At 38.7% G+C, this 27,410-nt stretch overlaps 4 protein-coding genes across 6 annotated transcripts; all 4 read left to right on the forward strand.

Annotated features, from left to right (window-relative positions):
• The first annotated feature begins 1,191 nt into the window (after positions 1-1,191).
• LOC116198975 (glycine-rich domain-containing protein 2-like) lies at positions 1,192-15,720 on the forward strand. 3 transcript variants are annotated; one of them, XM_031529258.1, is made up of 4 exons: positions 1,192-1,479; positions 1,808-1,925; positions 14,725-14,979; positions 15,082-15,720. In XM_031529258.1, exons 1-4 carry the CDS (start codon positions 1,319-1,321, stop codon positions 15,544-15,546), a joined length of 999 nt encoding a protein of 332 aa, XP_031385118.1. In that variant the 5' UTR covers positions 1,192-1,318; the 3' UTR covers positions 15,547-15,720. The 3 variants fall into 3 exon arrangements, with proteins under 3 accessions (XP_031385118.1, XP_031385119.1, XP_031385117.1); XM_031529259.1 differs by lacking the exons at positions 1,192-1,479; positions 1,808-1,925 and adding exons at positions 13,945-14,035; positions 14,505-14,622; XM_031529257.1 differs by lacking the exons at positions 1,192-1,479; positions 1,808-1,925 and adding exons at positions 13,952-14,145; positions 14,505-14,622.
• LOC116198976 (glycine-rich domain-containing protein 1-like) lies at positions 7,637-9,362 on the forward strand. The gene is made up of 4 exons (XM_031529260.1): positions 7,637-7,870; positions 8,156-8,273; positions 8,389-8,643; positions 8,769-9,362. The coding sequence occupies exons 1-4, from the start codon at positions 7,710-7,712 to the stop codon at positions 9,186-9,188; spliced, it is 954 nt and encodes a 317-aa protein (XP_031385120.1). The 5' UTR covers positions 7,637-7,709; the 3' UTR covers positions 9,189-9,362.
• An 812-nt stretch (positions 15,721-16,532) lies between the features above and the next one.
• LOC116199072 (TMV resistance protein N-like) lies at positions 16,533-21,085 on the forward strand. The gene is made up of 6 exons (XM_031529366.1): positions 16,533-16,699; positions 16,861-17,221; positions 17,615-18,542; positions 18,652-18,927; positions 19,009-19,887; positions 20,011-21,085. Exons 1-6 carry the CDS (start codon positions 16,582-16,584, stop codon positions 20,833-20,835), a joined length of 3,387 nt encoding a protein of 1,128 aa, XP_031385226.1. The 5' UTR covers positions 16,533-16,581; the 3' UTR covers positions 20,836-21,085.
• Positions 21,086-22,097: 1,012 nt separating this feature from the next.
• On the forward strand, positions 22,098-26,601 carry LOC116199071 (TMV resistance protein N-like). Its single transcript, XM_031529365.1, has 6 exons — positions 22,098-22,339; positions 22,435-22,795; positions 23,002-24,097; positions 24,209-24,484; positions 24,606-25,526; positions 25,633-26,601. Exons 1-6 carry the CDS (start codon positions 22,210-22,212, stop codon positions 26,395-26,397), a joined length of 3,549 nt encoding a protein of 1,182 aa, XP_031385225.1. The 5' UTR covers positions 22,098-22,209; the 3' UTR covers positions 26,398-26,601.
• The last annotated feature ends 809 nt before the right edge of the window (positions 26,602-27,410 follow it).

Genomic DNA, 27,410 nt, shown 5'->3' on the forward strand with positions numbered 1-27,410 from the left:
CAGCTCAATGGAGTCGGCTCCTCCGCCGTTGCTCCGCCATGACCACTGTCTTTCTTCCATTAGCAAATTGTACTCTGACCGACTTCGTCAATGAATGAGAATGTCATTAGCAAGACCCATTACAGTGAGCTTCCCCAGCAAAGTTTCCTCTATGAACTTTTGGTTTCTTTGTGGCAACATTGTCAGATATCATTAATATCTTCATAGGCATCAAACGGATATGCCGTGGGACGACTTTAGGGCATATATCGATGCAGCGTCCTCTAACCGCAGATAAGTGAAGATTGAACTCTCTTATTGTACCCCCGGATTGGAAAAATCTTATCAATTGATTACAGAAGTTCCAGTTGGATCTCCGTCAAAATGCTCTGGAGATCTCCTAGGCTTGATATGTCACCTATGTTTAAAGCCCCAGAAATCGAATTGATAAGCTAGGTACTAGCTTTTATTTCTTGAAAACAATCTCTGATCTGAAAATGCAATGTCAAACGGGACACCTCTGGAGAGCTGTGGGAGCTGCGTTGTTGTCGGAGGGCCTAGTGGAATATGCTGAAACATTAACTTGACCAAGTTTTTCGATAACAAATGTATCTGAATTTTTCTGACGAAAAGCTTGAAATATACTCTTCTGCCAAACAAACTCGATCTGTCCTCGAAAATGATAAAACAATTCCTATATGAAACCTACTTTGTTGAAAATTTCGAAAACAAGAACCCGAAGACAATCTTAACTGCATTCTAGAGATTCTATCATGCTGTCAAAAGAAGACCTCATATACTTGATGTAATCTATGATATCTTAATTTACAAAAGAAGTTGGATTCTTAAAAGAACCAACATCCCTCAAGAAATGCTAACACTTGTTGCGTAGACAGCACAGAATGCAAATGTAAGACGAGGATTACGCGGAAAACAAACATTTTCATGGGAAGAGGCCGGACTGATCTGAAAAGGGATTCACATAAAACTTGTGAAGTTGCCTTGCTTGTTAAAATTAGACGACTAGTGTCAAATTCCCGGCTAGCATTCTGCTGTCAGTTATTGTAACCTGACTAACCACAATCGGACACGATAATCGCATGACTGTGATGATGCTTTATGAGATACATTGCAAGCTTCATGATCTATACATAAAAATTAATGGCAAGTGAAAGTACATCTTTTATCCCCTGTTCCGTACGACCGAATACTTTGATCCATTAAGCATCGCATACTTTTCCCTTTTAGACACTATAAATATTATCGTCTTAACCTTCAAACCGACAACGCGCACAAGCCAAAGCATCATAAGATATATCCTACTAATTGGTAACTTGGAATGGAGGACAACACACAAGAGTTGGACTGGTCCAAAGCGCAAGGAGTTGTCATTACTGTGGACCTTGTGAAAGCAGCCAAGCGACAACTCCAATTTCTCGCTGCCGTCGATAGCGCGCACTGCCTCTATGATGGCCCTGCTCTCGATCATGCCATAGACAGGTGAAAAGTACAGATGGATGATCGGTATTAGAGTCCTGTATTTCCGCTTAGGTAGACTATATATGTATATATTAATTCACATAAGCGAGTCGAACAACTTTCGTTGTTGGTTGAAAACTATGAATGATCTTCATCGATAGTTCGATGGTTTAACCTTGCTCTCCTCAGCCTCATCGACATGAAATTTCAATGTTTTGATAAATTCAATAGCACTTAAGGTGTTACCGAGTGCATAGATATATCTCTGGTTGGTACATCCAGTTTTATTTCTAACAACATCAATAAATTTTAGATTTTTACTGAAGTTACGGTGTTAAATATAATTTAGGTACAAGTATTGCTGGCTTCCACTACTTGCGAAACACGCGTTGTCCCCAATCACGACAGAGCCCTTAGTTGTGCCTCTCGATTGCGAATGGATATGGCACTGCCATCGACTTAATCCAGTAAAAACCAATAAAATTAAACTCAATCATATGATTTATTCTAGTCTATGCTCAGTAACTTTGCTAATTGCATATTTTAAGTTTTAAACTATGTGGTCCGGGACTTCAGGTGCAATACAAGAACGACTGCGAGGAGATTTATGGAAGAATTCTCGACAACATATATGTACTGTCGACCACTGAAGGAACTTGCACACGAAAAACCGAGTGGATCTGGAGCAAGATGTACCCCTCGGAGCCATACCATCTTGAACGATGTTGCCACTCTATGTTGGGTGCCATCGACACTGATATAGGGCAGGAGAAAAGCACCAAATATGATCTAGTAGCCGCAGTAAAAAAGCAAAGTTCATTCTTTCATAAGGTAATATAAGAATAAGAGAAATGAATTGTTCTGGGTATTAATACTTGCGTTGGTGCATCGTTCTCGTCCAACCAATTTGTTGCTAATCAAGAGTAATATTCATTTCTATGTCTCTATTAGGTGTCAAAGTCGATCGTGCAAGATGATTGCTTTCTCCGGGAAGCTGTGACTAGATACAAAGCGTTTTTGCACCTGATAAAGATAAAGAATGAGAGGTCTATCAAGAGCTTTGTTGTTCCAACTTACGACATCGATCTCATGTGGCATTCTCACCAGCTAAATCCCGTTTCCTACTGTTGGGTATCCCTCCAATTTGGAGGAAGTTGGGCTCAAATTGTTTTGGGCTTTTATCGGGCTTTAATAGGCCCAAGAACCCATTTTTGTTAGGGTTAATATTTCAGCAAACTAGCTGAGGAATAAATAGCAGCAGAACAGCTGCAGATCAGTGGACGTGCGGCAGCAGCAGACAGAAGCAGCAGATCAGCAGAAGCAGCAACAAAAGAACAGAGCAAAATCGGATAAACAGGGGCAGCGCGCAGCTGGAGATCAAACCTCGATCGGGACATCAAACGAACTCCGATTGGGACGAAATTTTGACAGCAGCTTCACAACACGTGGGGCTAACTTCTGAACGGTCAGAATTTCTATTCGAGCTCTGTAGGTGCTGTTTCAGCTGATTTTGTGAACCACCCAGTGTGGGTGACGAATTTAGTATTTGTGTGATCCAAGAGAGTGTTTCTCTTGAGTTTGGTGATCCAAGGGTTTACCCTTGATGAAAGACATTGTATAACCTTCATTCATAGTGGATCGTTGATTCGGAGTTGGTCCCGTGGTTTTTCCCCACATCGGGGTTTTCCACGTAAAATTATTGGTGTTCTTTTACTTTACTGCTTGTTGGTTGATTTGATTAGTTCCTATCTCGATTACACTAGAAGGGGAGGAAGATTAATCGCTGCGTTATTGTTTGGTTGAGTACATCCCTTCCCAACACCTACTGTGAAGATCTTAAGGCGATCTTCGGGAAGATATTGGACCACGATGACCGCAGTTCTGACAGTTCAAAGCTCAAGACTGGGTTCACAGAGACCAGTAAGCTGTGGGAAGACACCTTTGGTCGACGGTGTTTCATGGCAAAATCAACGTTCGAAGGCGATGGCAGATCGACAAAGTGCTTTGACAACAAGGTCGAAATTACAGGATGTGGCACAACATGTATTGAAGGGGCGCCACACCCACCACCATGTGGCACGACATGTCTTGCAGGGGACCCACAGCCTCCACCATGCGGCACGACATGTCTTGCAGGGGACTCCATATGAGTAAAGAGTGTGTCGTTTAAAACATCTCGTACATTGGTGTGTGTGGCTGAATAGTATATAGATAAATCATTCGACATATGGTCCTTCTGCTATGGATTGTGTATAGCTTTGTAAATCTATATATGTGACCGAACCGCATATACATGAACTCCAATAAATAAACGAGAACTTGAGTAGTTTTCCAACGTCCATCGTTGAATCTCTTTCGAGTTTTAATTCGTGTATGTGCACTGTTTTTCTTTTTTTAATTACTTACTAGTAAATATGGTAGCATTACACTCCTAAGTTTAGGCTTAGTAGGCCTTTATGGACTTATATGATTAGGGGCCCCTATTATATACCCCATATCTTTTGCCCCCTGAACTCGCGTTTTTGCAGAAATTGCGAGGTTGTATAGTTATTCTTTGAATTTCATCTTTTTTCGTCATCCATATGTCACATGGCAATCTTTTGTGTGGAAAGTGATTGGAATTTTTTTAAAAAAAGTTTAAAAATTTTATTTTATTTTAAAACTTCATCTTTTTGCTTAAAATGTAATATCTCCATTTGTCGTACCTATCCCATTAATTTTAAGCCTTGTTAAATCTTTCTTTTGACCTTTTTTTTTTTTATCGATAATAGATTTCATAGATTTTTTTTTTGGCTTCCAATATCCTTAATTTGGTATTGAGAAGTTACTTTATGATATAGATTTATTTTGTTGGTTTGTTTCCTTCTGTATGATATGATCTCATCAAGGGTTTTTTTACAATCTTAATGAAGCTCGCCTAGAATTGCCCCTCGGTGGGAGATTTATATATTTGCTTGTGAGGTCATGCTAGTTAGAATTGCCCCCTGATGGGAAGTCTTATTTTGCCTTCTTGTGCTCATGTCAGTGTATTAATTGTCCCCTGAGGGTCTTAATCACATTCACCTTCCTCTTTGTGAGATCTTATATTATTTGAATTTCTTGAGCTCTGGTAAATTTACATGTTGCCCTATTAGGGTCTTATTTATAATTTTCTTTTGTGAAAGCTTACTCGGATGTATAATGCCTATTTGGAAGATCTTTGTATTATGTTATCTCCATAACTTGTCTTAGTTTCATAAAATTCTTAAAATGAAGATGGGGATAGTGACGGTGCCTCCGGTGGGAGCTATTTGCTAGTAATATAATTGCCCTTGATAGTCTTTTTTCGATGGGGGTGGGGGTATTTGTTGTGCCTCCAACTGGAGGTCTTTGTTATAATTGCCCCCGATGGGAGGTCTTTTTTGTGCCAATAATGGGAGGTCTTTGTTGTAATTGCCCCTATGAAGATCTTTGTTGTGCTTCCAATGGGAGGTCTTTGTTATAATTGCCCCTCGAAGGTCTTTTTTTATGCCTCCAATGGGCGGTCTTTGTTGCATTGATGGGTCTCTCTGTTGTCGATGTCCTTTTCATCGTGCATTTGCAGTCCCGCAGAGGAATTTCTCCCTTGGTGTCCCTTCATTTATTTGATGTGAAACCTTCATGTTGTTGATGTACCTTGCCATTCGCTGTCGATGCTCCTTGCGGCTTGCCACCAATGTTCTCAACCTATGCTGTTTCCAATGTCTTGTTTGCTATTTGACACCGATGTAAGTGGGAGGTCTAACCAACTGAGCTACGAGAGCTTGTTGTTGTAGAGTCGTCCTCGACATGCTGCGGGGTCTGTTGGTACGCATAGTCGCTAGAACTGATTTTCTTGTGTCTTGCTAGGCGAGTGTTAACGACGTCGTCCGGTCAACATATCTTCAAAGCCGACATCTCGATAGACAAGAGACAGAGTAAGGTCTCGATAGGGAAAATAGAAGAACACGAAATAAGTCTCCGACGACACTGACTTTTATAAGCACATAAAGCGGGCCACTGAGCTAAATGAAGATTGCATAAAACTGACACTCTATCGTGCCCGCAAAAGCACATGTAAATCCCATTTTACAATCCACGTCCAACAATGTAGAAAATTGACCAAAATAATTTTAAAGAAACATTTTCCTTGTCATATTCGCTGCCTGGAATGGACATCTCAGAACATTAGTTAACATTCCATCATAAATATTTCCATTATCGTGGAAATCATTACGGTGGGGTTCTTAGTAGCAGATCTGGACACTAACAACTTATGGTGGAATTTCAATCATCTTCTCAATGTCATCATCTTCTCTTCCCTGGTTTCTCCCGAGCATGCAATCGCCTCTCCATCTCCTCTAAATCATCTCTCTGAAGATTGCCGGATTTCGGCCTTTTCCTCATGAGTTTCCCACAGACGGCGGCTCCAATGAAATTGTACAAATAATAATGGAAGTGTACAGTTGGAGTTGTTCTCTAATCTCCGCTAAAAGTGACCCATTTCATCCTTCATATACTTTGCTTTCTGATACGTGGCCTCGGCAATTGTCTTCATTCTAGGCCTTCTTCTCAGTTTAGGCTTACTGGGCCTTTATGAGCTTACATGATTAGAGGCCCCCATTATATACCCCGTATCATTTGGTAAGGGGAAATTCAAATCCATTCCCCTTACATAGGGGAATTCAACTCCCCCGAAACCAGGAAGTATGATTCCCCCTATTGCACCCAAGGAATGATAGCCTGGAATCAAATTAACTGAAGCTGCAGTCGACCTATTTCTTCCGCAACAATTAATTTAATGTTTTTATTCTTTTTTTTTTTTTGAAAATTTACAGAAGATTTTATTTAAAAATCGAAACAATATCTCAAAAAAAAATATTGAGTTTCCGCGAGGACGCGAGGGCAATCACGCATGCGTTTCGTGCGTGCGGGAGGGCTTGTGTGTGTATATATATTTATATCAATTGAATTTGCCCTTCATTTTTCTTTCGAAGTAGCTTTCTTCACAATTTTATGGTTGTAATATTGTCAAATCATTTTTAAGATAAAATGTCATTACTTATAATGAAGAATTAATTAATCCAGCTCATGGTTAAGGATCATGATGAGAATCAAAATAAGGAGAGCGATAATACAAGGAGTAAGAGAGGCGATGGTTTAGCAGGTGACGATTTAGGTGAGGTTGCCCCCTAGCTGCGTTAATCTCTCAAGCGGAGTGCGAGTGCGAAAGAGTGGAGAGACTCACTTGCTGCCTCCCCAACCCTAGATTACCGAGGGCCATACCGGCAGTCGCGGCAACCTCGGGCGGCCTCACTACTGCTGTTATCTTTTATATATTATATTTATTTTAAAATTTTTAAATATTAGACAGCAGAATGCATGATCTTCAAGATCAAGATTTTAGAGTCCCAGTGTAGGATACTGATCTCTTTAGGAGTAACTGGCCTCATTAAGGGCTACCCCACGCTCTAAATCGCTAAGACCCTTGGTGGGTGTTGGTGAATTGTTCACTTTTCCTTTTTTATTTTTGAAAGTTTTTTCTTAAATATATTACACATCGATAGATTTATCAAAAGTCCGAACATCAAAATCAAAGTGGATATATAAAAAAAAAAATCCTAAAGCACTGAGGATCATAATAAACAAAACATAAAGAACTAGAATAAAAGTGAAAGGCAACTAAAGGTTGAAAGTCAAAATGAAACTTCTAAGTCAATTTAATCAGTGGTGTGAAGTGTCATTTCTTATACGAGTTGGATGTTGTTCAGCAAATTCTCAAGGGAGAAGAGCGTATTTTATACTATTTAAATTAAACCTGGTTGCCCGATATCTTCATGCAAGTAAAGACAAATTAATTCTTCGTAAAGCAACATTTTCCATGTGAAGGGGTTGGACTGATCTGAAAAAGACTTCACGTAGAATTCATGAATTTACTTGTTAATATTAAACAACTAAAAGAGTTTTTTCCCCATTTGTTCTTTTCTTTCTTGGGTAAGTATTCACATTTTTTCTTATTTGTTGCCATTTTTTAATAAACCTCAAAAAGTAGAGGAACCATGACTATTACGTGAATACATTGCACATGAAATGCATTTTAACAATGCATGTTATTCTGCCTTGAAATATGGTAAATGCAACCATCCCTTCTTTTAGCGACCGTATATGTATATATATCTACCTTCTCTGAACCTTAGAACCAAAAGGCGTACAGCAAGCCATAGACATAGGATCCATAAGCTTGGTAATCTAAAATGGCGAAAGAAGCGCATGAGATCGAATGGTCCAGAGCTCAAGAAATTGTTCTAAGTGTGGACCTTGTGAAAGCCGCCAAGCAGCAACTCCGATTTCTCGCTGTCGTGGACAGTATCCATTGCCTCCATGATGGTCCTGCTCTACATCATGCCATATATAGGTAAAGAGTACATTCAAAGAGCCATGCGGGAGCTAGTAATAGCATTCAGTATATAAGTTCTGTGCAATCACAGCAGAATAAACTGTGTAACTGATAGTTTAAATCAAATTGGTCTTGTTCTCCTCAACCTCTTATACACGAAATTCCAATGATTCATATATGCAAGTGACTGTTACAGAATGCAAAATATACGTTTGTTTTTGGTAGATCCAATTTTAAGCTCTCCACAATATCAATAAAATTCTAAACACTTAACTCGAGTTATGATGTTAAAATATATTTCAGGTATGAGCATTGTTGGCTCCCACTGCTTGCGAAACATATGGAGTCCCCAGTCAACACAGAGCCGCTGGTCGTGCCTCTGGACTGTGAATGGATATGGCACTGCCATCGGCTTAATCCTGTAGGAACCAATAAAATGAAACTCAATCGTTTTGGTCTCATGTTTTGCCACAACTCTAGTAATTACATGTTTAGCTAGCATAGGATCTAAATTGTGTGAAATATTGGCCTTTCAGGTGCAATATAAGATCGATTGTGAGGAGATTTATGGGCGAATACTCGACAACAAAAATGTCTTGTCGACCACAGAAGGAACTTGTACAGGAGAGACTCAGAAGCTCTGGAATCATATGTATCCCACAGAGCCATATCATTTTGAACAAAATTGTCACCCTTTAAGGACCGCCAACTCCCCTAATATGTGGCCTCACACAAGCATTAAGTATGATCTAGTTGCAGCAGTCAAGCGGCAAAGTCCATTTTTCCGTAAGGTAATTCATCAAATGTGTCTTAGCTTAAGTGATTATGCTTGGTTTGTCACACTATTCTCATCCATTAATTAAGCAACACGCCGATTTGCTGATATTTAAATTTATTCATTTTCAACTCTCTTTAGGTGTCAAAATCGGTGTTCAATAATGATCACTATCTTGGGGAAGGTGTCGCTAGATACAAGGCGTTTTTGCATCTTGTTAAGAGAAATGAAGAGAGATCTGTTCCTACTTATGATATCGACCTTATGTGGCATTCTCACCAGTTGAATCCGCTTTCGTACTGTGAAGATCTTACTGCAATTTTTGGAGGAATACTTGACCACAATGACCACATTTCTGACAATCCCGTGAATAATAAGCACAAGATTGGATTGGCACAAACAACTAAGCTCTGGGAAGATACCTACGGTCAGAAGTACTTGATAGCGGGAGCATTGTTAAAAGATGATGATCTTGCAGCAAGGTGCTCGTGCTACTGCATTATTGGCATCAAAAGATGTGACTCAGAATGTTCACAAGCAGTCACTCTATGTGCTAAGTGATTCAACTGTGGGGTTCACAATATATGGCTTTGAATATGTAGGTGGGTTGCATATTTGGATAAACAAATATGCATATGGTATATCTGCTATATAATGCATAAGTTTGGTCAATTATTGGCTTAAACTATATCAAATTAGATAATTAAATGAGAATGTTACTCTATTTTCAGTGCACTATTCAAATTTATTTGTAAAAGTTTCAGTTATTGTAAACATAGTTTACTTTTTTATCCGTGCTATACATGGTTTTTTTTTTATTACAAGGGAGGCTCGTAAATCTAGTACTATGAAATAGAAATCCTAATAGCTAATAATTGGGCATAGATAATTCTACTGGATGTTGAACTTGAAACTTCTTGGTTACGAAGCGAGAGTGCGCGCTACTGTATTACACCCTCTTTTGATCGTTCTATACGTGGCTTACATAGCTTGATGTCTCGAAGATTATATTGTAGTATTGATAAATTTATTTTTCTAAAATTGTTCGATTATTTTTATTTAATATATTTGAATTTATATGGATAAATATAGAAATTGTATGAGTCTTTCATAAATATCTATACATGAATGTTGATGCAATGGATTCTTAGAGGTACAATCGGAACTCAGACCGGAATTGAGAAACACAGCTCAGAGGACAAATAGAAAACTGGATAACAAATCACCACTCAAGAAATTCTAGTATAATAAAATAGAAATTCTAATAATAATGAGACATGAATAGTCTCACAACGAGCATCGGATATGTAACTTCTTGGTTATTAGGAAAATACGTGCACCACTGCACTACACTTTTTTTGATAATTTTGACTATATTTAAACTTATTTGAAAACTCATGCGTTACACGAAACCGTACAAATAAAAATCTTAATTATTTTGGTGCGAAAAATGTTGTACATGTATACACAAATTAAAAACTCATTTGAAGAAATTGAGATATTAGAAATATGTGAAAAAAGAATTGAGTTAAAATATGTAAGCAAATATATATATATATATATATATATCAATAAAAAAATTCATGCAAATATGTGAAAAATGAATTGAATGAAAATATGTGAACAAATATATCAATCAAAAGAAGTTGATAATCTCCAAGTAAAATATCATAATAAAGTTAGAGAAAACCTGTTGAAGAAATTTTGAAATCATCAAATTGACATAAGAATGGTGTTAATACTAGATGAGCATGCAACACAATATATATATATATATATATAAAGTCCGCACAGACATCAAACGTCGTTGCAAACAGAAATATAATGGTAAAGGTTTCGATGTAAATGACAGCTACATATAGCTGCTAATATATAATATAATATAATATAATAAATTTTGTATGTGAGCAGCTAATATATGTCTTCAACAGTATAAAAGATGACGTGGCTTCATGACGTTGTATCTTTGGGAGGTGACTGTGCGAGAGATAGAAAAATCTCGTTTGCTTTTATATATGATGGAGATTCTAAAGTCATTTTTTTTCGGTGTGAATCATGATATTCAGAAGCCTGATTGGGCCCGACTAATCCAGTCGAGCTCAACCGATCCACTAAACAGTAAAACTCTTCCATTGTTGATTTTTTGCATTCATAAGGATTCGAAATCAAGACCTTTCTTAAGCGGAACAAACGCAAAATCGCTTGAATCAACCCACGTTGGTAGATTCTAAAGTCATTTTTAATTTTAAATTAAACAAGATATTTTAAATTAGAATTCTCAGCAAGTAAAGACAAGAAATACCTACATTTTCCATAAGGAGTTCTTGTTTTGACAAATAACCATGTGAAGGAGTTGGAGTGATCTAAAAGGAACTTCATGTAGAACTCATGAATTTATATATAACTGGATGACGTGCCCGGGCTAGTATTATTGGGTCCAACCATTTTCTTCTTTTAATATTATTTAAATACGCAAATATGAAGCATATTTGATTAATATCGTGAATAGAGAAATACTTGTAAATGATATGTATATATGCATCTAGCAAAATATATATATATATATATATATATGTGTGTGTGTATGATGACTTATGTAACAAATATTAAGAGTGTAGGAATTTTTTACTCGCTCAAAGTTTAGATCGAAAATCTCAAAAGCTCTTCTATGAAATTCCCTAATAGTTTCCTACAAATCGGTAAATTCCTTTAGGGAAAAATAAAAGCACTACTCCACATTACTTCATATCCCTTTCGTGGAAATGGTCTATGGAAGACAACACTGTGGCAATTAAATAGATTCATCATAAATTAGTCTTTTGGTCTTCCACTACAGGTTACTTCGGTTACGGAAGCGAGATGTCATCACAACATTGCGCCACTTGTGACAGTGTTATTGGTGGTCACCCGAAAAGTCATGCAAAGAGAAGCCCTCTTCATCCTAAGTGACGCTTTTGAATGCGTTGTCCCGACTTTTATTATTATATATAGATATGTAGGAAAGGGAGGATTAACGTGATCGCTCAAATTTTCAAATAACCGTCATCTTCTCATGACCTAACCTTTTACATACCCATGACAATAATTAAGCACTTTTATTTATTATATGGTTGACATTTGTCAATCTACCGCAATAATTGAACTAAGAAATTCTGGAACGCAATATTAATTAATCTAAAATATTAACTTATGTCATGCACAGTATAACGGAATTATTATCTAATAATCCATATATAAAATCATACAAAATATATAGTCAAATAATAATCCCATGCATTCGGATGAAGCACTATTAATTATTAATATTAGAGGTAAATGCACATTGCCCTCCAACCTATGAGTTGAGTTTGGGTTTACCCCTGACCTTAAAATTTTTGCAGCGTACCCCCCAACCTAACTGATAAATAAGTAAAGGTACCCCCTCAACCAAATTCCGACCAAAATTTCTGCCAAAAGAGAGCATATGTCACTCACATGTCGTATACAAAAGAGCAAAATTGTCACCTCATTAATTAATTACCTGCAAAACCAAAACAAGGGTCGTTCAATTTGCTAATTAGGTTAACAATCCACCAACTGCCTTTTTGCCCCGACCGAAGTCTAGAGAAGCCACCGCAGCCACCATCCCACCGGTTGACCCCATCTGCTCTATCTTTTGCAGATTGCTTGTGTATTTATCAACTGGGGTTTGCAGCAGTAAGTGTATAGTTCAATGATCTTTCAGGCTCTCTCTTGGTCATCCAACTTATTACAGAGAAAGTATCTGACATCTTTAATCTTTGAAAGAATGAGTCTGACTATATTTCGTAGATCGATAGCATGGTCACGCTTCAAGACCATGAACGAGCTTGTGAATACATTAAACGGAAGTGGGAGACTAGATACTGCATAGACATAAAAGTGAGGTTCACCATTCTCAAAAAATTTCGTATTTGTTTGCTCAATTCTCTCAAGAATTGAAAGTCGGGCTATGATCAAAATCTCTGAGACAGCCCATTCCAACCTTAGGTCAGGCCTCGGTCAATATCAGTGGAAGGATAAGTAGAACATGTGGCGCTAATAGAAAAAAAAAAGAAAGAAAATACTGACACATAATACTAAGCACTTACTGAAAAATAAATTTCATATGTGTTAAAGGGAGACGTCAGTACTCTAGTGAATGTCAATCAGACAGTTCAGGACAACAGAACACTCAATCAGTAATAAGAAATTTGGAGGAATGACAAAACTGATATCCATACTGTAGGGATCTTTCTGGGACAAGAAATTTTGGGTTGAATCACTCAAAAATAGAAATCCAAGACAAACTTCTCAGCTAGTGCTGGAAAAAAATCACACTAAAAACGTGAATCTTATGATCTTTGGCGAGATGGTGGCTGTGGCAGCTCCTCTGGATTTGGTCGGAGCAAGAAGGCTGTAAGTGGATCGGTGATTAATGGGGGTGACACTTTTACCGTTTTCTATATGACATGTGAGTGGCATGTGCCTTCTTTTGGCCGAAATTTTGGTCAGAAATTGATTGGGGGGTCACCTTACTTACTTTCCGGTAAAGTTGGGTGGTACTTCGCAAAAATTTAAAGGTTAGGAGACAAACTCAAACTCTCTTCATAGGTCGGGGGCAAAGCGCATTTTACTCTTAATATTAAACAACTAATAACTTTTTCTCCTTTATGCTTAGGTCTAACAACAAAAAAAACACAAACTTTTCACATTTTAACGATTCTAGCACGAACTTTTTTCCTTAACCTAAAAATGCACAAACTTTTGATTTGATAATAATTCTAGCACAACGTCAAATTTTTCATTAATTTGGACGGAATCGGGGGCACTGAGGGAGCCAACGACCCCAGTTGGGGTGGAGGGCACCGGCGACCCCAATTGAGGGTGTTGTGGCCGGAGTCGAAGCCCTCGCCTCTCGGGATCGGGAGAACTCCGACACCCTCATTGGCATCGATTCCGTCCAAATTAATGAAAATTTTAACGTTGTGCTCGAATTGTTATCAAATTGAAAGTTTTTGCATTTTTAGGTTCAGAAAAAAAGTTTGTGCTAGAATTGTTAAAATGTGAAATGTTTATACTTTTATTATTATTATTATTAACCCTTATCCTTATTCGTTGTTACTTTTAGGTCAACCTCAAGAAGCAAAGGAAACATGAGTACTACGTGATTACCATAACCTTGAATTACATTTTTTATTGTAACACATGAATTACCTTCTAGCCTGTTGAATTTCTACTATTAAAAAAAACTGAAGCTGCTACTTTTTAGTGAATATATATATATATATATATATATATATCTTCTTCTCTATACATTAAAACCTATAGACATAAGATCCACAATTTGATAATCTGAAATGGGGAAAGCAGCGCATGAGATGGAGTGGTCCAAAGCGCAAGAGACTTCCGTAAGTGTAGACCTCGTGAAAGCCGCTAAGCAGCAACTTCGATTTCTTGCTGTCGTGGATAGTATTGGTTGCCTCTATGATGGGCCTACTCTGCATTACGCTGTTTATAGGTAAAAAGTGCATTGGAACAATCATCTGGGAGTATGCCACTTAGAATATAAATCTTGTGCTAAAATTTGAATGGACACTGCGATAATATCTGTTCTTACATGCCATAAAAAAGACTAGCTGCTGGTTCAAAAATATGACTGATTTTCATTGATAGTTCATTCAATTAGCCATGCTCTCTGCAGACTTCTACGCACGAAATTCCAAATATTTATAAATGAATGACCCCCTTTAGCAGTTGCAGAATTCATAATTTATGTTTGTGCGTGGTTTGTTTCCAATTTTAGTCCCCCGACAATTTTAACAAAATTCTCTCTAACTTCCTTACTTGAGTTACGATCGATGTTTATATATATTTCAGGTATGAGAATTGTTGGCTTCCATTGCTTGCGAAGAACACTGAGTCCTTAGTCTTGAAAGAGCCCCTGGTCGTGCCTCTTGACTGTGAATGGATATGGCACTGCCATCGACTTAATCCAGTAAAATCCAATAAAATGAAATTATATTATTTTGATACTATTTTGTCACAACTTTGATAATTGCATGTTTCAAGATTAAAATGTATGAGCTCATTGTTTCAGGTACAATATAAGATTGATTGTGAGGAGATTTATGGGCGAATTCTCGACAACCAAAATGTCTTGTCATCGATTATAGAAGGAACTAGCATGAGACAGACCGAGAGGCTTTGGAATCATATGTATCCCACAGAATCATACCATTTTGAACAATGTTGTCAATCTTTAATGGGCACAAACTGCATCAATATGGGGGCTCAAAGGTTCAAATATGATCTAACCGCAGCAGTCAAGAGACAATGTTCATTTTTCAATAAGGTAATTCAAGAAAATTTGTTTTTAAATAATGATGCTTGGTCCTTTAAGCAATGAGCCAATTTATTATATGTTTAGAGTTATTCAATTTTCACCTCTTTTCAGGTGTCAAAGTCGATAATCAATGATGATTGCTATCTGGAGGAAGCCGTGGCTAGATACAAAGCATTTTTGCACCTCATTAAGAGAAACGAGGAGAGATATGTTAAGTGCTTTTGTGTTCCAACTTATGATATTGACCTCATCTGGCATTCTCACCAACTGAATCCTCTTTCATACTGTGATGATCTCAAGCCGATTTTTGGGAAGATCATTAGCCACAATGACCACATTTCTGATAGTCCAGTGGATAATAAGCACAAGATTGGACTGGCACAAACCACTAAGCTCTGGGAAGATATCTTTGGTCGAAAGTACTTGATAACAGGGGCAATGTTTAAAAGTGATGATAAAATAGCTAGGTGTTACAGTATTGTCGGTTTCAAAACATGTGACTCCCAATGTGCGGAAGAAGTCACTTCATGTGCTAAGTGTTTCAGTTGTGGGGTTGGTTTCACAACATATGGTTAATAATGCGTGCATGGGTCACTACGTGTGCTTTAGGATCGGATATACATTCTCAAAAGCAGCGGTTGCCTAGATGGATAAATAAATCAGCAGATGATATTTCTGCCATATAATGTATAAGCTTGGTCAATCTGTGACCTAATCTATATATTAAATGAGAATCGAAGCTTTGCTATATATATATATATATATATATATTCATTTTGCACTATTCAAGTCTATTTCTTACCCTTTCATTTCAATTATTATAATCCCAACTTATAAGTCTTTTCTGTCTGTGTGATGCATTAATCATTTCACAGTTGCTTGATGTCTTCTCAATTTCATTGTAATATTGGTGATAATTGTTCATTTCTAATTTAGAATATTTGACTCGATCGTATATTGATAACGCCAATAATTAAATGATTTGTATAAACACGTTACATTTTAACAAAATACTAATTTCATTTACCCAAAAAAAAAACAAATTTCAAAGAAAGCTAGTAATTTATTTGACTTCTCGCAATATATAAGAATGAAAATAAAAGAAATCAAGCTAAATGGTACGAGCTTTATTTGGCCACATTCGTCGTTATGGATAGAAGAACAATTTGTACACGAATTTCCATCACTTACATAACAAGCAATTTATAATTATAATTATTCCCAAGAGATTGGACTTCATGAATTGCACATAAGAGAAAATAAAATGAATAGTAAATTTATGCCAATAAAATTAGAAACAGCTAATCTGAGAAAATATCCATGAATACGAAAACAATTTTTTTTTAGTCAAAATTGGTGGCGCGATATATAATCAATTGTTCTTGGATTTTATTTATAAAGAGTTAGATTAATATTTGCAAAGAGCTAGGAATATTCTCTTTGAGATATTTGATGATAAAATTCGAGGACCTTTTTGAAATTTTTATTACTTTTGGGCCATTTTCCGTAAGATAATATTCCGTTACGCAAAAGGCGACAGAACAGAACCTCTAAAGTCAACTGCTGAAACGATGTTGGGATGAGAAGAGGAAGCAGCCTTCGTCCACTTTCATGGCTTCTTCTTCCTCTATGGCCACTGGGTGGAGCTACGATGTGTTCCTCAGCTTCGAAGACGAAGACACCCGTGACACGTTCACCGGCTATCTCTGCAGCCATCTCCAAAGAAAAGGTATCCCCCGATAACTGATATTTCTGCTACAGATGTGACTATTAGATGTTCGTATTGTTTTGGTTGTATATCGGTTTGTCTAGATGTATTTTGGTTGAGAGAGAACAAACAAAGATCTGATCGAGACGAGATGGGGATCTTGTGATGACATTTTTCGACAGGGATCATCGCATTCATGGAAGAAGAAGAGACGAGGCGTGGAGAGCAGATCGCTGCTGCAGTCCTGGATGCGATTAAAGGATCTAGATTTTTGATTGTTGTATTCTCCCGAAACTATATGACGTCCTCCCGGTGCTTGGATGAGCTTGCGAGTATAGTCGAATGCAGTGAATCGAAGGGGAAGACGATAATCCCGGTCTTCTACAGGGTTGAGCCACTGGATTTGCGGGAACGAAAAGGAGATCTGGGAAGAGCAATGGAGGTGTTCGAGGAAAGGTTTAAGGATGACATGGAGAAGGTGCGGAAGTGGCGGGACGCAGTGCTCAGAACCTCTAATATCTTTGGATGGAAGTTCGACAGAGGGTAACTATGACTGTCTTCTCACTATTTTCATCGGCTCATCATATTTAGTCTTTTTCTCCAGCATACCGATCTGTTCTCTAAAGTTTGCTGAGTTTCTTTCGCATTGCTTGATTTGACATTTTCTCATTCTTTCAGTTCTTAAAAAGGATTGTCCTGAAACTGGTAAACCATGCCAATAACTCAGTTTAGTCAATTTCCATCAAGTTTTCCAGATTATAAGCAACTTTTGATAACTCTATCTAGGAGCTTCTGTTCGATAAAACTCTTAGGCTGCTTGGCTGATAGCTACATTTGACACTAAAGAAGTATGATCAAGCAATGCTTCTTGCACATAACATCACGTAGGCAACCAATTGATGACATGTTGTTGATTCTCATTCTGATGACAAACAGGTATGAGTCGGAAATTGTTGAAAAAATAGCACAGGATGTCTCAGGAAGAGTAGGTCGAACCCTCTTATACACTACTGAGCCCCCAACTGGAATGGACTCTCTCTTGAATGAGTTGAAATCACTCTTAGGTAATGGGTCACTGGAGATTTGTGTGATCGGGTTATGTGGAATCGCTAAGTCAACCATTGCCAAAGCCTGCTATAATTCACTGTTTGAAAGTTTCGAAGGTAGCAGCTTCCTAGCAAATGTCAGTGCAACTTCGAAGCGTGGCAATGGTCTGGTACAGTTGCAAGAAATATTTCTCATCGAAATCCTAGGAAACAATGATAATGTGAAGGTGTTTGATGTTGCTAGAGGGATCAATCTGATAAGGGAAAGGCTTCATAACAAAAGGGTTCTTATAGTTCTTGATGACGTGGATCACTTAGATCAGCTTGAAGCATTGGCGGGTAGCCGTGATTGGTTTGGCCCAGGTAGTCGAATCATTATAACGGCTAGAGATGAGCACTTACTAGTTGTGCAAGGCGTGGACAGAAGTTACAGGATAGATGAACTATGTGATCACAATGATGATGCACTTCAACATATTGGGTTTCCTCATGATGAGATTCGTCAAATATACAAAGCAAACTTTGATGCTATGGGACATCATGAGAAGGCCATATTCCTCGACATTGCCTCTTTCTTTAGCGGAGAGAATAAAGATAATGTTGTGAAAGTGCTGAGCAACTGTAACTTATACCCGGATATCGGAATTCCTCTCCTTGTTGATAAGTCTCTGGTACATATTAAGGGCAACAAGCTGTCCATAAATGATTTGGTGCAACATATGGGTAGAGCTATAGTTCGCCAAGAATCGCCAAATCCAGGAAACCGCAGCAGGCTTTGGTTTCATGAAGATGTTCTGCGAGTGTTAGAAGGAAATACTGTAAGTGGCAACTCATTTTGCAACTTATGATCAGTTTCATATGTGGAGGTAACTAGCGGTTATCTTCATTGGTTCTAATGTAACACATTACAAAAATTTGCATTTCTAGGGAACTGATGCAATTGAGGGTATGCTGGTGAACATACCCAGGGCCAACGAGAGAGTCTTGAATGCTAAAGCCTTTGCAAATATGAAGAGGCTCAGATTGCTCATCATCAAGAATGCTTGTTTCTCTAGTGGGCCCAAACATCTCCCGAATGAGTTGAGGTGGCTCGAGTGGAATAATTATCCCTCACCTTCTCTGCCATCAGACTTCCGTCCAAAGAAACTTACCATGCTTAGATTGCACTCTGGCTCAATCACACAGTTATGGGATCGATTTAAGGTAATTCACAAACTCCGTTACATCCACTGGTAATAATTGGCAAGCTATATATTCTCATGACCATTTATTTATTGTTTGCAGATGTGTTTGAATCTGGCAATCGTAGAATTAACAAAATGTGATTCATTATGTGAGATTCCCAACGTCTCGGCAATCCCAAACCTTGAGAAATTGATTGTCAAACACTGCACAAGTTTAGTTAGTGTTCACGAATCAGTCGGCTTTCTAGAGAAGCTTGTCGTGTTGAGTTTTGAAGGATGCTCCAACCTCAGAAGAGTTCCCGCAAAGTTGAGATTAGTATCACTTGAGACTCTAGACCTCAGTGGCTGTTCGAATCTAGAGAAGTTTCCAGATATCTCGGCAAGGATGGAAAGTGTTGAAAGCATTGATATCTCATGTACTGCAGTAAAAGAATTGCCTTCCTCTATAGAAAACCTCACTGGGCTTAGATACATTAAATTAAACTCCTGCAAAAACCTCAAAGCTCTTCCAACCAACATATATAGCCTGCAGAAGATCAAGGACCTTTATCTAAAAGGCTGCACCAGGCTTCAGGAATTCCCGATGTATAAAAGTTCTCTTGCTAAAATAGAAACAGGGTTTCCATTGTTAGAATCCTTTGATGCATCAACTTGTGGCATATCTAATTTAAATTTCCTTGAAGCTCCAAACTGCTTTACCAAGCTACAGTATCTGAATCTGTCGAGGAATAACTTGGTTACACTTCCCTCATGCATTAGTAAATTTTCCGAGTTGAAGTTTCTTCATTTGGAAGACTGCAAGCAGCTAAGAGAAATGCCAGAGCTTCCCCCAAATTTAACCTATCTAAACGCGAAAGGTTGCAAGTCCTTGGAGAGGCTTCACATGAGGAATCTATGGTCGACTGCCAAATTCAAACTTAACTTTTCAAACTGCCACAAACTGAGTGAAACTCAACTCACCGAGAACTTGTTGCACGAGGTAAATCTCTTTTCTATATACCTACAAAAGACATAGAAGCACATAAACAAACGCACGCACGCACATATATAAATGCATATGTTTCTGATGGAGTCATTTTTTATATACCAATTTGAAACGCAGGCATCCTTTACAGACAATGAGTTTCAAGTCATAATCCCCGGAAGTGGCATTCCTTATTGGCTCTCATATCGAAGTTCGGATAATTCAATGTGCTTCGAGGTGCAATCTTGTGTGCGTGAAAAACTAGTCGGGCTGATTGTTTCCACAGCTTTCTGTTTGAAGGATACAGCATTGGTCATCTTGAAGTGTAATGTTTCCATAAATGGAGAAACCGTGGTCTCTTCAGGCACTAATCTTGATAAATTATTAGAGTTGGATCACATGTGGCTGGGCTATTTTCCCCTTTTTCAGAGCTTAGAAGAGATCCGGGATGGTTGGAATCAAGTGGAGGTATCACTTAAATTCCTGGAAGGAGAGGACAAGGAATCCTCAATGGTGAAGGTAAAGGGGTTTGGGGTCCACTTTCTGGGCGAACTTGATAAGGAGAAGGCGAATGGTTCTGCTGTTCGGGTCCTCTTCCCGGAGATTTGCAGCTGCCTCAAGGGGAGAGCTGCTAACATGTCATTTGATTCAATGGAAGATGTTCAGTTAAGTAGGACAAAAGGCCTTGATGATCATAAAGTCCACATCTGGGAAGGTGAACATATTTTGCGCCCGAATAGTAGCCAAGATATCCCGAATGCTGCAATTCCAAAACAAAATCGCAACCTTGCAGGAAATTTTATTTCAATCAGCACTGATTTGCTTCCAAAGAAGCTGAAGAAGAATCCATGCTACCTCAGACGTAGAAAATGGCTGATTGGGCTGGGACCGAGGTTAATCTTTTTTAAGATCACTATGAGGAAGAAGAAACGAAGAAACGAAAAGAAAAAGGAAAGAAAGTGAGGAGCCTAAAGTCTATGAAAGCCAGAATTGCAGCAGCAGTTAAGTTCTCTCTCTCGTTGACTTGAAACTGTTGTATAGAGCTCGTGCCATGAAGTCGGGCAGATTATGAAGCTAGTTAACTGTTACAAACTCTGAACTTCAGTGTAGGTATCATCATGAAATGCTTTTGATTTTCCGGTACTCCATAATAAATCTGCAGGCTGGATATTATACTCTGTTTGGCCTTGGCTAGAAGTCTGGTTTTAAGACACATGGGACCCATAATTGCGTAACTTAGCTACACCAAAATTCCAGAAAGCTATTGTTTACGATTATGTGTATTGCCGCATATATAATCTTACGAATGGGAGAAAAAGGAGATGCAGGTGGAACCAAAACTCGTGTGTTTTTCTTTACAAATAATTTGTTTTTTGCAGCGGAATGCAGAATTTATGCTTTTGTTTCACTATTGTACATGTTGGTGTGTAGTCGGCTTTCTGGTCTTCAAAGTCCAGGATTTCATTTTCGCTAGGTTGTCGACCATCTACAAAGCTTTCTTGATTGCACCGGTAGTTCTTGTTTCCTGAGTCCGACTACACGTGTGGTAGTTCAGCATGGAGTTGAGGAGAATAGAATAGATAGAGAAAGAAACTCATCGAACATAACAATGATACTTTGGTAGAACACGAGCCTGACTAGCCTTTACCGAGGTCATTAACCTGATACTAGCCTCATCCAGGTCGTGATAAAAATCCTGCTTAGTTCCTAATCTTCCGAAATCGAGAGCAACCTATCATTGCTTAGTTCCCATTCCTCTCAAACAGGATGTTATTCGTCAACAGAGTCGGCTAATTTTGACCCCAAACCTATATAAGTTAACACACCATTCGCACTCTGATTCCCCTAGATGTACCTTTCAAGGAAAAAGCTTCCGAGAACATCTCACACTAATAGGTCGAAATTACGGCATCTTATTCACTTTGATTAAAGCAAAGATACCTACTCTAAATTCACCTTTAAATTGGTAATTCCAGAAATCCTTGATTTGGCCTCTTGCCTTATAACAAAAGGCAAAAATAAAATAAATTGAAAGAAAAAAATTCCCTTGGAAAAATCTACTAATCCAAATATTTTATATATTTTTCATTTTTTTATTGAAAATTTCTTTTCGTTTCCCTTTTTTGTTTTCTTGGCAGCTTCGCCTTCATATTACTTTAAAAAAAAAAAAAAAATTTGGCTGTTCAATGACGCGTTTTTGCAGCTTGTCGTTGATGTCCATGTGAGAACCCCCAAAAGTCAATGGCAAAACCAGTACAGAAGCCTAATACCAAAACACGCATAGATATGAAACCAATCTTATGATCAGACTTGGGAGCTTAATCAGTGACTCGACAAATGGCTTCCGCTTCCACTTCCACTTCGACGGGCACCAATCGTTGGAGCTACGATGTGTTCCTAAGTTTCAGAGGAGAAGACACCCGGGACACCTTCAGCGGCTACCTGTACAGCAATCTTCACCAGAAGGGTACATCATCCCCCATTCACTTGACTCAACTGGATCATCCTTTATTGGGTCTGTGATGTATGAATGAGTTTGGATGTTAATATCTCGGTTGGCAGGTATCATCACCTTCATATACGATGAAGGTCTGAAACCTGGAGAGCAGATCAAGCCGGCAGTCCTGAAGGCGATCCAAGGGTCGAGGATTGCAGTTGTCATCTTCTCTCGAAGCTACGCGTTGTCCTCATGGTGCTTGGATGAGCTCGCTGAGATTGCTCAGTGCAGCGAATCCAAGGGGCAGATCATAATCCCAGTTTTCTATCGGATTGAGCCGTCTGAAGTACAGGAACTGGCGGGGGCTTTTGGGAAGGCAATGGAGGAGCACGAGAGAATGTTTCCAGATGACATGGAGAAGGTTCAGAAATGGAAGGATGCATTACGTAAAGCTTCGAGTGATTGCAATTGGCATTTAAAGAACGGGTAAATTCTAACACTCATGTCCTCCTGCTGTACAGCTTCTACCCTGTGTTGCCATTTCCGACTTTTGGTATATCACACTAGTCCGTCCATACTCCAACTTAATGGAACTGCCACTATATTGTCACGAAAACTAATACTTGATTTGGCCGATACTTTGAGAACTAATTAAATGTTCTTTACCGGTTCGTCATCGTGACAACATACAGGTACGAGGCAGAATTTGTTGAAAGAATTGCACAGGACATCTCAACAAGAATCGGTCGAACGCTCTTGTACGTTGCTAAGCATCCAGTTGGAATCGATTTCCATTTGGAAGAGTTGAAAATACTCTCAGAGGCTGGGCCAGAAGAAGTCTGCACGATAGGGATTTGTGGAGTTGGTGGAATAGGTAAGACAACTATTGCTAAAGCATACTATAACTCGATTAATGAAAGTTTCGAGGGCAGTAGCTTTCTGGCTAATGTAAGAGAAACTTCGAAGCGAAATAACGGTCTTGTTCAGTTGCAAGAATTGCTTCTCTATGAAACTCTTGGAAAATTAAATAACATGAAAGTGGGCAACATTGCGAGAGGGGTCAACTTGATTCGGGAAAGGCTATGTCGCAAGAGGGTTCTTATTGTTCTTGACGATGTGGACCACTTAGGTCAAATAGAAGCGTTAGCTGGTGGACCTGATTGGTTCGGTCTGGGAAGCAGAATTATCGTAACGACCAGGGACAAACATCTGCTAGTTGCTCGAGGAGTAGGGAGAAGGTACAAGATGAAGGGACTGAACGATGAAGATGCTCTTCAGCTTCTTAGTTGGAATGCCTTTGGGATTCCTTATCCTCCCGAAGATTATGAGAGTGTTTCCTCCTCTGTCATGAAATATGCCAAGGGACTTCCTCTGGCGCTCAACATCTTGGGCTCTTTCTTGCGCAGTAGGAGTATAACCGAGTGGATATGTGCAATAAACAAGTTGAAAGAAATTCCCGATGCCGACATTCATGAAATACTTAAAGTGAGCTTCGATGCTCTCAAGCACCATGAAAAAGTCATATTTCTCGATGTCTCTTGCTTTTTCAAAGGGGAGAACAGAGATCACGTCATGAAACTGCTGGACAACTGTAACTTTTTCCCGGATATAGGTATAGCGGTCCTTATCGATAAGTCTCTCATATATATCGAGGGCAATGAGCTGCACATGCATGATTTGGTCCAACAGATGGGCAGAGAGATTGTTCGGCAAGAATCGCCAAATCCAGGAAAACGCAGCAGGCTTTGGTTTCATGAAGACGTGCTTCAAGTATTAGAAGAAAACACAGTGAGTGACCACTTAATTTTCAACCGTTAACAACGTCATCCTGTACACATATATGTACTTATTTAAATGAATTCGAGGTGGCCTGATGTTGCATATTGTATTTACCTCCAGGGAACAGATGCTATTGAAGGTATATTAGTAGACATGCCCGGGCCTGATGAAATATTCTTAAGCGATACAGCCTTTGCAAATATGAAAAGGCTAAGATTGCTCATAGTTCATAATGCTCGTTTCTCCAGTGGACCAGATTATCTCCCGAATAACTTGAGGTGGCTCGAGTGGTCTAATTATCCTTCCCCTTCTCTGCCACATAATTTTCATCCAAAGAAACTCGCTGTGCTGAAATTGAAGTTTGGCTCAATGGCTCATCTGTGGGATGGATTAAAGGTGATGATCCTATCGAACCTCTCTGGCAATTATGAACTTTTCAATGTTTAAATGTTCAAATTTACAAGCAGAATGTCGCAGGCGACGTGTTTTCTTGACCCCTCCCTTTTTTCAAGTGCAGAGGTGTTCAGATTTGACAATCATGCAACTAGACAACTGTCATTCACTACATGAGATTCCTGATGTCTCGACCATCCCGAACCTTGAGAAATTGATTGTCAATCAGTGTTCGAGTCTAGTCAAGGTTCATGAATCAGTCGGGCTCCTGAAGAAGCTTGTGTTCCTGAATTTTGGAGACTGCTCTAAACTCAGAAGCCTTCCCCCAAAACTCAGATTGACGTCTCTTGAAACTCTTAGGCTCAGTGGCTGCACAAGCCTGGAGAGGTTCCCGGATATTCTGGAGAGCATGGAACGTGTTCAAAGCATCGATTTATCTGAGTCAGCTGTACAGGAGTTGCCTTCATCCATCGGAAACCTCACTGGGCTCCAACACCTTGATTTACACTCCTGCAGAAACCTGAGAGCTCTTCCCAGCAGCATATATAATTTGCAAAGAGTCGAGGAACTAAACCTAAAAGATTGCATGAGGCTTCAGGAGTTTCCAGTATTAATCTATCCCAAGTTGGATGAAAATAAATTGACAATGCCCTCGAGTTCAGGGCTAGATGTTTCACTGAGGTGTGGGTTTCCTATGTTAGAATTCCTTGATGCATCAAACTGTGGCATATCGTCGTTGGATTTCCTCGAAGCTCCAAACTGTTTCTCCAAGCTTGAGACTCTTGATCTGTCGGAGAGCAACTTGGTTACTCTGTCCTCAGTTGGTAAATTTTCCGAGTTGAAGAACCTACACTTGAATGACTGCAAGCAACTTCGAGAAATCCTAGAGCTTCCCCCAAATATAAACCTCGTAGATGCGAGTGGTTGCGAGTCATTGGAGAGGCTTCAAGCATGGAACCTAAGAGCTACTTCCCAGTTTAAAGTCAACTTTTCCAACTGTCACAAGTTGCGCGATCATCTTGCAATAAACGAGTTGTTGGATAAGGTTATTTTCAACCTATGCCCCTCATTTGGAAATTTACGGATACTTGACCGTATGAATATGTTTAACTTCATTTAGTATGATATCGACTAATGCTAATTTCTTGCAGGCTTTTACTGGGGAGACTGAGTTTCACGTGATAATCCCTGGAGGTGACATCCCGAGTTGGTTTAACCATCAATTTACAAATCATTCGATGCATTTCGAGGTACATACTCGTTTGCAGGAAAAATTAATCGGGTTGGGAATCTCAGTTGCCTTCTGTCTAGAGGATAGAGTGTCAGCTATCCTAAAGTGTGACTTATCTGTCAATGGTGAGCTGGTGGAATCCTTGGCAAGTGATCTTGACGAGGCACTGGTGTCGGATCACTTGTGGCTCGGCTACTTTCCACTTACCCAGAAATTGGAAGAGATGCAGGCTGGTTGGAACCGATTAGAGGTAGCAGTTAAATTTGTGGATTACAGTAAAGAAGAATACGAAAGGGTGGTATTAAAGGGTTGTGGGTACCGTTTTGTGGGCAACACGGAAGAGGAGGAAGTGAATGAGTCTACAGCGATTCGGTTCCTCTGTCCCGAGAATTCAGGGGTCTTTCCGGAAGAAGCTATCGACGCATCGGTAGATCTAATGGAAGATGTCCGGTTCACTGGCACATCGGCAGATTTAGGAAGTAACCGCGTTTTGATGCGAAAGAGGTGCCGAAATGGAACGGATGCTGCAAGTTCCGGGACAAGTAGTGATCTGCCACAAGAAAAGAAGAAGCGGTGCTACCGAAGACGTTGGAAACATCGGATTGGAGCTAGGATGGGGTTGAGTCTGAAGTTATCACCTTTCAATATCAGTAACAGAAAGAGAAGGAAGAGGAAAGGAAACTAAAATCACAATATTAAGCCAAGTTTGGCACAGAGAGATAGAGACTACGAGAATCCTAATTAATTCCACATACATTTTCATTGATCAAATGCCAAAAATGACCTTAGAGAACTTCTTGTACTCAAGGAGGATCAATTAGTATTTACTGAATTTTATGTTTCCTTTCCTTTTATTTCTTGAATAAGCATTACTATTTTTTCCCTTTCACATATCATCGTGAAAGATCATCATATAATTAATCCGGAAAATTTGTCAAATTAATCTTCAAATTGAGATATTTTGCTATCAAAATCCCGTTCCAAGAGCCGATGATTATGGTGACATATGGGAAAATCAATTGTAGATCTAGATCTTAGGTCACTCCATTGCCCATCTACTTTGAATTTTATGCTCATTTTCATCATCATTTTATTCCGATAAACGAAATGTGATTTCACAGCAAAATACATTAGTATTTTTCCTCTTTTTACACGATGACATTGACATTTAGGAATCATCTATAGTGTGTTTGGTTTCAGAGTTGATTTGAGTTGAATTTTGATTTTAATTGATTTGTAATGATTATGATGTTAAATTATGAGAAAAAATGTGAAAAAATAATGAATAGTTGAGAGAATTTATTATTAAAAATTGAATTGAATGGTTAAAAAATTTGAAAAAAAATGGAAAAGTAATAATTGTATTGTTGACTTTTGTTGTATAGTGAGTAGAATTAAAGTTAAAGTTAAAATCTTAAAATCAAATTATGAAATCACACGAGCTGTAATATCCAGAAAATTTGTCCAACTTATAGTCGAATTTGTGAGGTTTGCTATCAGAATCCCACACCCAGTGCCGATGATAATTGAGCTTATTATACAGAGAAAATCAATCAAAATCTCTTAAATGGTGAACCGGTAATGATAAATGGCTCCATAGGCAAAGTACTAATGGGTTTCTGATGCACTTCCTTTTTTTAAAGATTTTTAGTTATTTGCATTCGTGTTGACTAATATAGTCCATCTATATTTTGCTTT

The sequence above is a fragment of the Punica granatum genome, chromosome 3 (assembly GCF_007655135.1).
Source record: "Punica granatum isolate Tunisia-2019 chromosome 3, ASM765513v2, whole genome shotgun sequence".
In the NCBI taxonomy this organism is placed as follows: Eukaryota; Viridiplantae; Streptophyta; class Magnoliopsida; order Myrtales; family Lythraceae; genus Punica; species Punica granatum.